At 34.9% G+C, this 16141-nt stretch overlaps 1 protein-coding gene across 1 annotated transcript; it reads right to left on the reverse strand.

Annotated features, from left to right (window-relative positions):
• Positions 1–405: 405 nt before the first annotated feature.
• On the reverse strand, positions 406–15901 carry tmem192 (transmembrane protein 192). The gene is made up of 6 exons (XM_073843101.1): positions 15767–15901; positions 15021–15173; positions 14469–14730; positions 10908–11045; positions 5199–5301; positions 406–1123 (listed from the first exon to the last, which is right to left on the reverse strand). The coding sequence occupies exons 1-6, from the start codon at positions 15794–15796 to the stop codon at positions 1000–1002; spliced, it is 810 nt and encodes a 269-aa protein (XP_073699202.1). The 5' UTR covers positions 15797–15901; the 3' UTR covers positions 406–999.
• Between the last annotated feature and the right edge of the window lie 240 nt (positions 15902–16141).

The following is a 16141-nucleotide window of genomic DNA, read 5'->3' on the forward strand; positions in this document are numbered from 1 at the left end:
GAGGACTTCTTTTTTAACTGTAAAATGACAACCCTTCAAACTGTAAAAAGTAAACAAACAAACTGTAAAAAGAAAAACCCTTCATAATAATTTATAATTAAAATGTTTATATTTTTTACTAATATTTGTAAAGAAATTCTCTCGACTTTAATTACTTTTCATTTAATTTACATTTTAATTACTGTTTACTTGGTTACACCAAACACATCATTCAAACTTTTGTTGAACATGGTATACAATGGTATACAAAACCATATGTTACCAACATACAAAACGTATATTTTCAAGAACCTGGTGTGTTTTAAACAAAATTTCAATCTAGTACTATTTTAACTCTTTCTTCATCATGAAACTTTTTCTTTTAATCATCGAACCATGAGAGCATTAAAAACTCAACCAACATAATAAAATCTGTGGAAATTTTATTCCAAAATGAAGTTTCAACCATTTTATTCACATTATTTTACATAAAACGACAGTAGTTCACAACATCTGTAGCATCAGGACTAAAAAGGTCATGTTTTGAGAACGGCTCCAACACATTCATACCACAAGAAACATTCTTTCCTAAACACAAAAGAAGCAAAGCCAAAATACCAATAAAGAATATTAAATACGTGACTAACTAATCACTGTACCCACTTATTCATGCTCTCACAGACATGAACAAGGAAAACAAGTTACATGATAAAGCTTTTAGTTTGACTCTAAATCTCACCATCCCCAACTCATAATGAGCATCTTTACTGAACATTTCTGCAGAAGAGGTTTTTGACTTCCTAATTGCAGGCATTGTCTACTCAGACTTGTTGTCATGGAAACACGAGAGCGTCGTTAGAGAGGTTACCAGGGTTCGTTTCCCACCAAAAGCCTTCTGATCATTGAGCCATGGCTGCCGATGCCAGTCAAGATAGACAGCCTCACACACACTCGCACGCAAGGCTTCAGACCTCATCATACGCACAAACAGACCTGAGTCACTCTCTCTGTCTGCCTGTGTCAGGCTCTGATCTGCTGGGCGGTCAGCGCGAGGATCCTCCTGCTCAGAACGCTGTTGTGCTGTTTGAGATAATCAATCAGGTCTGCCTGCTTTTCCACCACATCCTCCAGACCGGAGCCGTCCCTGTGAAATAAACCACAGAATACATGTGTACCTGTCTGACCCGTCCACAGGACATGGGATTGAAATGTGAGTGTGTGTGTGTCTATGAAAACACTAGTCACACAGAAAACACATTAAATTTAGGGATGCCCCAGCATGGCCTGTTTTTGACCAATACAGATAACCATATACAGTTGAAGTCAAAAGTTTAGTCAGAATCTGCAAAACATGTATTATTTTACCAAAATAAGAGGGATCTTACAAAATGCATGCATGATACAGGGGGTGAAAACTTTTTGAATTTGAAGATCAGGATAAATTTAACTGCTTTTGACTTCTGGAAAACATATAAGTCGCTTCTGAAGGGCTGTACTAAATGAAAAAGAAAATGATATTTAGGCAAAATAAGAAATTCAAAATCATTCTGTTCAAAAGTTTAATTCATGTGATCGTCCTTCTGAAGCATTAGTGAGTGTTTGAATTTTCTGTAATAGTTGAATATGATTCCCTCAGTTGTCCTCAATGTGAAAAGATGGATCTCAAAATCATGCAGTCATTGTTGGAAAGGGTTCATATACACAAAAATGCTGCAAAACCAAAGAATTTGTGGGACCTGAAGGAATTTTCTGAAGGACAACAGGAAGTTTAACTGTTCAGGACAAACAAGGGACTCATGAACAACTATCACTAAACAAAAAAAGGGGGATCATTCAGGTAACAACACAGTATTAAGAATCAAGTGTATGTAAACTTTTGAATAAGGTCATTTTTATAAATTCAACTATTATTTTCTCTTGTGGACTATATGTAAACCTCTATTATGTGAAATACCTTATTCAAGTCAGTACTAAATAAAAAAATAACATGCATTTTAAATGATCCCTCTTATTTTGGTTAAATAAATAACATTTTGCAAATTCTGCAAGGTGTATGTAAACTTTTGACTTGTGTGTTGGTCAGTATGACAGGCAAACTGCTTTTTGATGATTTAATATTACAATTATTCAACTAGTGTAGGCCTACTATGAACCACTGAAATAAATTATACAAGCCTTTTTAAAAAAGTCAAATTTATCAGACAATTTTCTTTGGAACAATGCATCTTTGATCATTTACCAATTTACACGTAAGCTATTTGCCAACAATAGAAATGAATGGAACGAGATATATATATATATATATATATATATATATATATATATATATATATATATATATATATATATATATATTATATATATACAGTCCCCTCCACTAATATTGGCACCCTTGGTAAATATGAGCAAAGGTGGCTGTGAAAATAAATCTGCATTGTTTATCCTTTTGATCTTTCATTAAAATAAAAAAAATCACAAAATTCTAACCTAGTATTGAAGTAAAACAACAGAAACTGGGGGGAAAATCCTATTTTGAAATGTTTTTCTCTAGTTCACATTGGCCACAATTATTGGCACCCAATTATAGCGACACTATTTTCCCAAGATAATAGCTCTCAATTTTCTTCTATAATGCCTGATGAGTTTAGAGAACACCTGACAAGAGATAAGAGACCATTCCTTCATACAGAATCACTCCAGACCCTTCACATTCCCAGCTCCATGTTGGTGCTTCTTCTCCTCAGTTCACTCCACTCATTTTCTATAGGGTTCAGGTGAGGAAACTGGGACGGCCATGGCAGAAGCTTCATTTTGTCCTTAGTGATACATTTTTGTGTTGATTTTGATGTTTGTTTTGGATCAGTGTCCTGATGGAAGATCCAACCATGGCCCATTACAAGATTACAAGATTTTTTTTTATCTGTTGGTATTTGATAGAATTTAACCATGTATCTGAACAAGATGTCCAGGACCTTCAGCAAAAAAAGGCCCACAACATTAAAGATCCAGCTTTTATCTGTTTGCTGTGAAAAAAAGCTCTTTTTTTTAATTTCATACGACCATAGAAGCCAGTCCTGTTTAAGGTTCCAGTTGTGTCTGACAGCTGAATATGCTGACATTTGTTTTTGGAGGAGCAAAGAAGATTTTTGTGGTGAAGCAGGGGCTGTTTTTAGTCTTTCTGACCCCAAGACTCAACTAATCTCTGCAATTCTTTAGCTGTGATCCTTGGAGAGTCTTTGCCACTCAAACTCTCTCTTCTTTTGACCATGCTTTAGGATGATATAGACACACATCCTCGATTTGTAACATCTTTAGTTGATTGGAATTCCTTAAATATTGCTCTGATGGTGAAAATGGGGATTAATAATGCTTTAGCTATTTTTTTACAGCCACTTTTTAGTTTGTTAAAGTGCCCCTATTATGCCTTTTCAAATATGATATTTCATGTAGTGTGTCATGTAGCTGAATGTGAACATAAACTATCTACAAAGTTGTGACGCCGACAGTACACGACAAATGAAGTTTGCTGAGTCGTCAGCAATTCGAATCTTTTTCTGTTACACCCACACGTCACGAACTAACACATTTGCATAATGTCCGCCCACGTTCTATGTCGCGAACAACTTGCCCGCCCACAAACAGTACAATTTTCACGTGGACTACATCATGTCAAGAAGACGCTGTATCCTGCGCTGTGAGAGTAAATTTGTTTTATATGCCCCTCCGAAAGAGTAATCTACAAAGAATGAGTGGTTAACATTCATTTTTTCAACAACACCTCAGCAGTACAATTCCAATCTTGTGTTGTGTTCGTGTCATTTTACTGATGACTGCTTTTCCAATCTTGGGGAGTAACGTTACAACGCGGGATTCACCAAACGCTTGGTTTTAAAAAATGGATCAGTGCCCAGTTTATTTGGACCGGCTTGCTCCTCTGAACTTCTACCTGTAACTTAAGTATGATTAATAATTGATGATTGTATTTTCTAGCGATCGTTCAAAATACGTCTTTGTGTACGTTATGGTGTGTAACAACCCCGCTCATGTCTTGGTAACCGGCTAACTTGCGTTTCTGTAGTTCTGTTGTTCAGCTGTGAGTGCAATGTAGTCTAAAAAATTGTGATTGATGCAGCTTGACTGTCTGTCTGTCTTATTAGTTTAAGTAATGATAATGATAAACGATGGCTTAACGCAGTGTTATGCATTATACAATGTTGAAGTTCACAACGTAGAGGTGTGCCTGGTTCGCTTACAAAAGCAAATTGCAAGCACTTTCCACAGTTAACATATGACAATTACCACTGAGAAACGTCCTGCTCCAGTCGTGCTTGCGAAACAGTTTCTTGTCGATGTGCCACTTCAACCGTTTCATCGTCAGACTCGAATTGATAGAAAAGATGGCCTCGATTTTACCCTATGTATTGACAGGTCTCCACAGCTGTCATTCAGTTATGGCAATGGGCGTTTCATTTTGCGCTGTAGCGGTAGACCAATCATGAAGGACTGCACCATCTGACCAATCACAGCAGTGAGGGCTCACGGAAAGGAGGGGTTTAGAGAGACTGATTCTTCGAACTGCTTCACACGAGTCGTTTACGAATCATTTAGAAACGGGGTAAAATTAAATCTATTTTTGGAGAAAACTAAAGTGTTTTTTGAACTTGCATACATGTAAACCTCTTTTAAGAGACTGATAAAACAATATTAGCTATCTTTAAAATGGCATAATAGGGGCACTTTAAGCTCAACAATCTTGTTCTGCACATCAGAACTATATTCTTTGGTTTTACTCCTTGTGATTGATGATTAAGGGAATCTGGCCTTTGTGTTCATCATATTTATAATACCGGTACTGTGGAACAGGAAGCATGGCTGGACAATTTCAGGCTCTCAGTAACCCTGGTGTGCTAAAAAAAATTTAGATGTTAAAGGGAACATACTTCAGAGATATTTTACTCATAATAAATTCTAGGGGTGCCAATAATTATGGTCAACATGCATTGGAGCAAAAAAACAGCTTTCAGAATGAGATTCCCCCCCTCCCCCACTTTCAACTGTTTTACTCCAATGATAGATTAGAACTGTGTGAATTTTTTGAATGAAAGATTAAAATGCTAAACGATGCAGATTTATTTTCACAGCCGCCTTTGCTCATATTTACCAAGGGTGCTAATATTAATGGAGAGCACTGTATATATGGGTCTATCACAGTGTTTTACCTGAAGCCTGTCTCTGTATGTGCTTCACTGGAGCAGCCATGAGAGCGTTCTTCTTCAGTCACATCAGGATGTTGCTTCTTGCTATTAAACTTCACCACATGTACTAAAACACACAGAATACAAGGAGATAAAAATACAACGTAGTTTTTTTTTTTTTACAAAAATTTCAACATACAGCAGGGTCCAAAAGTCTGACACAAGAACATCTAAACTTTTTTTTTTTCTCCATTACAACCTGAAACGTATATCATCTATCTTTTCATTTACACTCTCATTCTTATTCCAACTCCTCCTTTAACACAATAAACAGGAAAGGTATTTACCATTGAAAAATGGGACAAACTGAGCCAGACAGAAATGTTGATAGCTGTGGTGTGCGTCTGACGGCGCAAGACATGCTTTAACGTGAGCTAGGTGTGTGAAGACACACGTTCAGTGTGAGTGAGCAGGAGTCACGTTCAGCTCGGATATTCTTCACCGTAAGGTGTGTTAGTAGACGCGTGGCTAGTGTGTGTTTTGAGAGCGTGAGAACGCAGGGCAGCTGTGTGAATTCACACGTCACTTCCCTCCTCTCTCACACCTTTAATGTGCCTCTCAATCAGCAAACTTTCACTCCCTACACTGCAACAGCACAGCCAGTTCAAGCAAATTCAATCAGAATCTGAACTAAAGATTTTAGAGTTCACAATACGTGCATGATTTTAAAACATGGCAAACATAGTGAAAATTATTTAAAATAGTAGTAGCTAGAAACCAAATTATTTTATTTTATTTTTTAACAGGGAAAACAGACAGTCAAAAACTGCCCCAAAATTACCTAAAGAGCTAAATTTCATCTGCTGTCCTTGCAGGAGAGTGCCAAAATGCATTATGTAACAAAAACATCAATATAATAGCATGTACAACGACAATTTTGTACATTAAACAACACTTGTAAAACACAAAAATTGTCAAGTAAAGAAATTGTACTTTTTAATTATAAAACAATGATGGTTTCTGTTATGTATCTTGTCAAATACTCAAAGCATGTTTATATAAGGTATATAAAGGTCTAAGAATAGATTTTCCTTAGGAAAAATGAGAAAAGAAAAAAAACTGTATGAATTAATGTGTCACTGCACATTTTTAACATGCTTTTCAAATGTTAAACGAGAATCTAAAATAACTTTTATTTAAAATCTGACACAATTTTTTTTTTTTTTTCATGAACTAATATATTTGGTTGGACCCCCTCCTAATTTTTGATTTTAAAATAAATATGGCCACTTTTCAGAACATTTAATGTTAAACAACACTGAGTAAGTCAGTCTAAAATTTTCAACCTCGCAATAGATCATTTTTGTGCCAACTGTTCCTTTGTTTGTCACGCACACAAATCACAGTCTTACATTTGCGTATGTCAGGATAAACATCTGGAAAGTCATTCATGCACAAATTACCCTTCAAAAGCATTAAAATGTTCAAAAGTGCAAGCAAAGACTTTTAGAGAGTTACAAATAAATTCTATTTGAAATAAATGCTGTTCTTTTAAACTTTCCATTAGTCAAAAATAATAATAAAAATGAATAAAATAAATACATAACACCAAAAAAAATGTTAGGCAGCACAACGGTCTTCAACATTAATATTATTAAGAAATATTGAGCACCAAATCAGCATATAAGAATGATTTCTGAAAGATGATGATGTGTAATGACTGCTGAAACTTTTGCTTTGCCATCACTAGAATAAACTACATATCATATAAAAAAATACCAAAATATAAAAACGTTAAATACATACAGTGTTGCCTAGTTTTTCAGAGAAAAAAAAAGACAGAACTGTACAAACCCTAAACTTTTGAACAGTAGTGTAGTTCTGAACCATTACTAGTGATGTACTTTTAACACCAAACAAAGCTTTGTTGCTAAAGTCTCTTTAAGACAGATCAAGTTGCTCTCTGGCAATTTTGTCAACATCCTGAGGGAACTATTTCCTATCAAAGCACATAAAAAGTATTTCTAGGCACGTACCCATCCTAGTCCACCACTGGTCAATCACAATGTGTAGTATTGCTTCAAAATTGCACCACTGGGTTGAATCAGTAGCAATATTTTTTTTATCTGAGAAAAATCAGAATCTGATTCATCTCATGTTTTCAAAAGAACAAATTTGTACTTGCAAATTAACACAGAAGTTGTATCCACTGTTGTAGCCATTGAATTTTCTTTTAATAAATGTAATATTACTTGGAGTCTATGGCACAAACTCTGCAAAATACCTTCAACTTAGGTAGCAATTGACGAGAGATGCCTTATGTCTTGAGCGACAACGTTTGAGATGTTATGCAATGAATACTTATATTTGTCTCTGCATTCCAATTCTGAAATATTACATACTTCACCTTCAAACCTAATAAGACAAGTATAGTTTGTGCTTTAGGAGAGCAAACATTTTTAATCATATCTGTCAAAATCTACGAATCAAAGTGGAAAATATCTCAAGGGCTCTGAATATGTTCTAATTACACCATAATCACCAAAAACAGTAACACACATACACAAACACCTCAGCGTGGTTCCTGACCCACACCTGGCCAAGACATCACAAACACACCAATCAGATAAAACTGCTCTTTCTTCAATCACCTGCAGGAAATGGGGGCCAACAGGCCATTGAGTTGGGCAGGAAGGAGATCAGGGAATCCCTCTTTAGAGATAATGTACACCTTTTCTCTCGCTCTGAAGTGCCGTATAAGTGCAACCTATGATAGTAAATGAAGCTAAAACAGTTATTTGAGACAAATACTGCATGTATGTGAGTTTAGATATGTAATGCTGGAAGGTTATTAAGGGCAATTTGTCGCTTCTGTCACCACACATCAAGAATAGCCTTTAAAGAATGTTTTTAAAGAGAAAGAGCGACAGTCTTTCTGATATACGTGTCACATTCCTTATATCTTTGCTAAACAGTAGTGCTTTCCTCCACAAAAGACACCGTAAAAATAAACACCGTTACAATAACCCAAACCTAACGGTCAATAATTCATTTGCATTCTAACACAATGTTGCACAGAAGTCCAAAGCATACAAATATCTCACACTTTGGTGCGACATATCCAAGCTCTTAGAACTCAAGCAACTGAAAGGAATTTCATTCCAGAACTCTGAATGTAAAATAAAGTGCACTTTGAGTTCCCTCAAGCATCATATTTCTGCATTCCGCACTAATGCCATCCTCGAGCACATTTGGACACGACGGGGGCCGAGCGAATGTTGTCCGTGCATCGCGGTAAAACAAAGCAGGTCCCAATCACCTCCCTCGCCCCCTTTGAAGGGCCCTAAACTTCCTTTGAAGTGCAGAGGCGGCATACGGCCCATACAGAACGCTGCATTCATGTTCAAATGAAGAGAGAGAGGCAGAGATACAACATCACAGAGGACACTTCAAAGACCCTGGAGCATGACTCTGACCTAACTGCACCTTCCTTTAGGAAGGGGACAGAGAGATGGATATATGGATAGGAGGAGATAAACGGTTTTTAAATGGATAGAGATCACTCGTTAGCACAAGAAATGTGCGGCAAATAAAGGGTTTTTGTTTGAGATCTCGGATTATTCTTTCGGGAATAATCTTATGTGAGAGTGAAAAGGAAAGTTTTGTAAATTTGTAGATGCTAAGCTACATCAACATATAATGTCTAGAGTCGTTTTTCATTTTTTTAATTTAATATAGCTTATTAAGAATAACATTAACAGTATTTTAAGTGAAATTTAAGTGAAAAGTTGAAATAAAAAATGAATAATAATTTCAGAATTTGGTCACTTGTATTTGCAGCAGTTCTCAAGCATAATGAACTCTGTTCTGTCGCTCATGTTATCCATAATATTTTTCAAATATGTTCCAAAGAGCATCTTATGCTTCATTGGAAGCAAAAATGGAAATAGAAAATGTGCAGAGCTTTAAATATTTCCTATTGATTATCACATCACTATTTTATTTTATTTCATTTATTTATTTTAATATTTAATTGTACATTTTTTTTTATAAAAAATTCATTTTATATTTTATATAAAATATTTTATATTTTATATCTAAATTTACTCACATACACTACAATTTAAAGTTTAAGGTTCGTAAGACTAAAAGTCTCCAAGGCAAAGCTGAATACTCAGCAGCCATTACTCCAGTCTTCAGTGTCACACGATCCTTCAGAAACCCTTCTGATATGCTGATCTGGTGCTCAAAAAACATTTCTTCTTCTGCTTATTATTATTATCATCATCAATGCTGGATACAGTTGTGCTGTGACACTTAAGTTCAAAAGTTCAAACAAGCAGCATTTATTTGAAACAAAATCTTTTGTAACATTATAAAATGTCTTTACTCTTACTATTTTATCAATTTAATGAATTTGGAAGGACGCATTTCAAAAGTATACGATAAAAGTATTAATAAAAAAAACGTACTGACCCCATATGCCTCAAAAACATTTCCCCGGCCTCATGCATAATTCACAGAGTGATATATGAGACATGAGGTGATATCTGCTGATAGACCTCATTGAGAATGAAGTGAGCGAGTGAGGGTGTGTCTCTATAGATAACATGTGGTCAAGCTTCACTTCACTAATCATCTCTGGAATCCAGGCACTGATACGAGAATGTGTGTAAGTGTGTGTGTGTCAACATTAAAGACAATGCCATGGTGTATTAGGGTGGGGTGGATTCAGGTTGCCTTTGGCAAAGATGAGCCGTGTATCCATAACAAGCCTCTTCCCCCCACATATGGTCTTTCTCTTTAACATTCTCTCAAATAGTTCCCCTTTTCTACATCTCTCTTACCACGCAAAAGCAATAGTTGTTATTTATCATATATGGTGCACAACTGCATGTAAAAGAGGATGAGAGGGACAACAGCTGCCTGGTGGATTTCTAAAGGAGGTAAGAACAGAAGCTTGGGTATTGTAATGCATGCTGGGGGAGGTGTGTGCATGTACTGTTCTTGTGGCAACTATTACTTGCAATTAGCCATCAAAACGAGTGTTTTTTGTGAGTGGTAGCTTTTCAGAAAATAGGTAGGTATATGATGATGTGAGCTACGAAATTACTAATGCTTTCTTCAAATACACTAAAAACCCCCACATAATTACACTTTCAGAAGGACAAAAAAAAATCAATGTTTAAAATGAAATACTGCAAAAACTAGTTTAATGGCCAATGGGATCTATATAAAGAGATAGTTCAGTCAAAAATTTAAATTCTGTCATTAATTACTCACCCTCATGTTGTTCTAAACCTATAAGACCTTTGTTCATCTTCAGAGCAAAAAATATAATAACTTTGATGAAATCCAAGAGCTTTTTTTACCTATTTTAATTATGTCCTTACTACCTTTCAAAGCCTTTAAAACCTCATTTGCTTTGCTGTCTATGCAGGATTAGAAAGCACTTGCATTTCGTCAAAAATGTCTTATTTGTGCTCCAAAGATAAACAAATGTCTTACGAGTTCGGAACAGCATAAGGAGTAATTAATGACAGAACTTTTATTTTTGGGTGAACTATCACTTTAATGCTGCGTCACTGAAAGGCAAAAGAAAATGTTGGACCCCATGTGTGCGCGTACGAATGCATAGAGAATAAACAGAAGGTTTGGTGTTAGATTCTGTGTTATTTACTGCACAAAAATATGATTCAGAATGAACTATGAATAAATCTTGTGTGCGAGTACCTGCATATTTAAGCAAGCATATAACTGACAGCAGTAGCTCCAGACAGATGATGGCCAGCAGAAGATATACAGAAAGATTCTTCACACGTGCATCCAGCAGAGAAGATGGAGCAATTACAGTCAGGATCAGTGCATTACCTGTGTAAGGGACAAAAACAGAGCAATTCTGTGTTATATTAGCCATGGATATCTACATCAGCCATTGAAAATCAATTACTGTTAACCACTGGTTAGAAGTGTATATATTTACTTGATTATGATTTAATTTCATTAGGCTTCTTAGGCATGAAATATGAAATTTGGTCACGGTTCAGTTCAAATCAGTTTGCTTTTTTGTAGTATTCACAATTACTGATTAAGATATTTACTATCGTTTAAAAATTTGGGGTCTGTATGCTTTTTTAACCACCAAGGTTGTATTTATTTGATCAAAAATGCATCAAGAGAGCTGGACGGTAACTGATTACATGTAATCTGGATTACGTAATCAGATTCCAAAAGTACTTGTAATTAGAGTAAATTACATTTTAAAATACTTGTAATCAGACTACTTTTTTATAGATTACATGATTACATATTATTTATAAAATAATAATAAATTATTCATAATTTATTGATTCTCGCTAATTTCTCTTTTTCACCTTTTAAATTGTACTTTCTAAAATAGCTTCCTGATTATATACATTCTTCAAAATCATTTAATACACAAATTCACAAACTTTTTTGTCATCTGATTCTCTTTCACTTGATATATTTACTTGAAGTACCCCTGAGATTTTAAAATAAATATTTTAATTAAGTATCACATTTGCATGTTCATTGGTTCTCTGACATTCACATGACATGCAGGTAAACAAATAAAATACATAATAATTTTTTTAATTAAGTTGTTGTGATTTAAATATTATCTACATCTCTTTATTTTACATTTAATTAATTATGAGTTTTTTATTAAACTTTTATTAAACTTATAAACCCCTTGCAATTCCTTCACAAACACCAGTTTGGCAAATCTTGACGTAACATAATATTTAATGCACTGTAAATTGTTAATAACAACAAATGGAATTTGTTTTCTTACTCTTTGTATTTTTACATTATTATGGTACAAGATTATCCTGTTTAAACCAATGTGATAAACTAGTTAGGACAAAAGTAATCTAAAAATAATCTAAAAGTACCTAAAATGTGTAATGTAATGAATTATGTTACGGATTACAATTTGTAAGTAATCTACACAGCTCTTTGCATTAACATGTGAATATTTTTCAGCAGCCATTATTCCAGTCTTCAGTCTCATATGATCCTTCAGAAATAATTCTAGCATGCTGATTTGGTGCTCTAGAAACATTTAATATTATTATCAAAATTGAAAACAGTTGTGCTCTTTAATGTTTTTGTAGAAATTATGACACTTTTGTTAGGATTCTTTGATGAATAGTAATTGAATAAAAGCAGTATTTAGTAAATAATAAATAGCAGGGCTCTAGACTAACTTTTTGCACTGGTTGCACTGGTGCGCCTAACTTTTTTTCTTAGGTGCACCAGCACAAAAGTTAGGTGCACCCAAATTTTCAACCGCATCACATTCAACACCGCAGTTTTACAAGTTCATTTATTTTATTTATTTTTTAATCCCTGTCCATATAGGCAATATTGACTTGTAAATGATTAACTAACAATCTGGTCAATATAAAGTTCTTTATTTGAAGCATATTTTTTTCCCCAGTATTTTACCCTACTTTGTGTAATAACGAAAACATTTCAGTGAAAAAATAAGGACAAAACTCTCTATTTTAACATTTTGAACAATAGGGCTCTACAATTGTTTTTTTATTTTATTTTATTTTTTTAAATTCTTGTTTTAATTTTTCTCATAAACATGTATTTATTTTTAATCAAATGAAAAATAAACCTTTTTAATTTTTGGCAAACATATATATGATTTATAAATAGGAATATATAAGCACCTACATTATACTGTACAAAAGTAATACAGGACTAATATTGTTCTGTTTCATGTTAAACCGTACTCTTATTTTGACAGGTTGCCTTGAAGTTTCTGTGTGTACAGTATGATATGATGCTTTCTCAAATGAAACGGTAAAAGTGACACAGTAGGTTTGGAGATTGAGTTTATCTGTTCATGTGAGATGCAAATGCCAAAAATTAGCGGGAGCGTGCTTCAGTAGCCTATACACGTGTAGTTAAAAAAATACACGTCTCCACCATTAATACATAGAGGCAAACGGAACATGCAGGATTCATTTTAAACGGTCTTTTTGCCTTTCAGTTTTCATAGACACTAGTCCATATCGCGATTTGAATTAAGTGACAGACCAACTTTTGATTTATCATTCCAGAAATCAACGTATTACGTGGCATTCCGCGCCATAGTAAATTCGGTTTTTATGAATGGAGTCCGCGATCCAGTCCGTGTTTTTGCGGAGGAGGCGTTATAAACGCTTGACAATATCTGGACCACGGACAATCAGAGGGGGGAGGGGGGGGGGGGACCCGTCCTTTATCTCTGATTGGTTTAGACCACGATATGGGTCTAATGTGTGTCTGTTGTTGAGCAACAGGGAGACTTTAAGAGTGACGGAGTTTCGTTTTTTTCCCACCTCGAACGGCTGGTCGCACCGGTGCAACCTTTGATTTTTTTTAGTCGCACCATTGAGAAATTAGGTCGCACATGCGACCAAATTGGTCGCACTCTAGAGCCCTGAATAGATTTTTGTAACAATTTAAAAAAATCCTGTCACTTTTGATCTATTTAATGCAACTTTGCTAATTTCTTATTTTCTTTATAAAACAACTAAAAAAGGTTTCAGTCATTTAGGATAATAAATGAAAGCAATTGTGCATTAATAATTACATTTCACAGTCACTGTATATTTACAGTTATATATTTACAGAAAATAAATGAAAGCAATTGTGCATCAGTTATTACATTTTACGAACAATGTACAGTTAAACCAAAAATTTTTCAGACACCAGATGTCATTTGTTATTTTTTACTAGTGGGTACAGGACACTGTAGTTGATTTATGTAAGTGAGGATAGCAAATTAAAGTAAACTGTGACATATTATACGCAAAAATCATTCAGTGGACTACAAGTAAAAAAATTGGGAGCAAAACTTTGATTTGACACTTTGACCTGACCAAGTTTTGTTACATACCTTTCTATCAAAGTTATCTGACATTATCAAGATGAACTACTGTCATGTTTTACTACCATTTTCTAAACTATAGTGAATAAACTGTGATAATATGAGAAATATTAAAGGTGTCTGAATAAACTTTAGTTTGACTGTAATTCATTTGTGATTATCAAGATGAATTTCTTCTGACACAGTTTAATTCGAAATCTGAGTCTGAATAAATTTTTGACTGTATATTTACCATTATAATAATAACTTCGGCGCCATCTAGTGGTCATTAGTGACCACAACATGTATTTGGACATGTGACTGAGAGAGTACTTCAATTAGCAATAGTAAGTTATTCATAGAGATTCAGGAGTGGAATATTAACATAGTGAGAAGCATCTTTTCACCTGTAGAGTGAATGAGCAGTGGAAGGTTTTTTATTCCACGGGTCAGTCTGTAGAAGTCCAGATAACCTCTCCGTCTCACAGCGCTATGGTGATGCTGGACAAATCTATCATATATAAAGACCAGCACCCAGAGTGCAACTTTTCCCAGTAAGACCACAGTCTTGGAGTCGATGCCCTTCAATGCCGCACTGCACTCAGGAGTGTGCTCATCAGATATCCAGCAAAATACTGTGATTAGAATGCACACCACAACATAAACCACCTGCAAATCAGAAACAGAGAAATTACACAAAAAGCACACTGTGAAAGTGGTACTTCCATAATGTGGGCTAATTTAAGGTTAAAGATTCTTCTTCTTCTTCAAAAAAAAGTATTATTGTACAAAAAAAAAATGACAAGAAGTCTGGAACAACATGAGAGTGCGCTTAACAAACCTGTGATTTTTCTGCCAATACTATTTTTGTCTAATTTTTCAATACAATTTTCTAAAAATACTATTTTCCTTCTCAAGTAAATTTAGTTGTTTTTGCAATTGTCTGTTTGTATACTCACATGTAAAAATGAGATGACACCCACAGCCCAGTGAGTGGGTAATTTCTTAAATTCTCTCTTGATGACTGACTCAAGTGTATCTTGGGATACCAGTGGTCCATCAATAAGAGGGTCATCGTCAGTGCTTTGTGTAAAATCTACATTTGTGTTATTCTAGCCACAAAGACAAGAGACACATAGAGGTTAGACTGTAGGTTGTAATAGTCATGGCATTGGCATCCATACACTACAGCCATTAGCTGAAAGCTGCTTTACTTTGAAGTCATGCATTTCAAAGTGCTACTGCATAAACTGTATTAGGGCCCAATAATGACTCACTATTCCAGACACATTCTCTAATAGGCTCCTGTCACCAGTTAAATTCCCTAGCGAATAGCGCCATTATCAAAACATTTGGTGATACGAATAGCAGCCACATTAGAAATAAAGACATAAGAGTCACTGAATAGAGGTTTAACTGATTACAAGAACAGTGTATATTCTTCTACTACTAATGCTACCACACACACACACACACACACACACACACACAGACAAACACAGACAAACAAAAACAACAGCAGCAGCACAGACAAATAAGTGTGTTACTTCATAGTACACATAAACCACACACATCAAAGCAACAGTCTGTCATGTCAAGGACATTTGGAAATGAGTAAGTTGTAACGTTATACAGCTGCTCTCGTGACTCTGCTTTCCTACACTTGGGAAAAACAGTAAGTGAAACACAAAATGTTTATACGCACGCCATAAGCCGATTTACGCTCAGACTCCATCACACTGATTGATCGTCACACATAAAGCCAAAATTTCCAGATTTAAGCAAACCGTCCAGACAAACATTTCTCAATTAGATTTCCGGGTTGCGAATGTTTGTCCATTCCCACAATGAGAAAAGGTTGGGTTATGAATATTAATTACGTTACGTGCGCTCGTCATTCAGCCTTGTGATTGGCTCAGGGTAGGACGTTAGCTTTTTTAACGGCTCTGGGCGGGTACAAAAACATGCCTCATGAATAGTAACATAGCACCAACAATTAATACATTTCTTTTTTAACAGTATGAATGCCGATTTGATTGTAAAAAAATAAATAAAAAAAATAAATAAAAAACACAAAAAA

Source organism: Garra rufa, chromosome 6 (assembly GCF_049309525.1).
Source record: "Garra rufa chromosome 6, GarRuf1.0, whole genome shotgun sequence".
Lineage (NCBI taxonomy): Eukaryota > Metazoa > Chordata > Actinopteri > Cypriniformes > Cyprinidae > Garra > Garra rufa.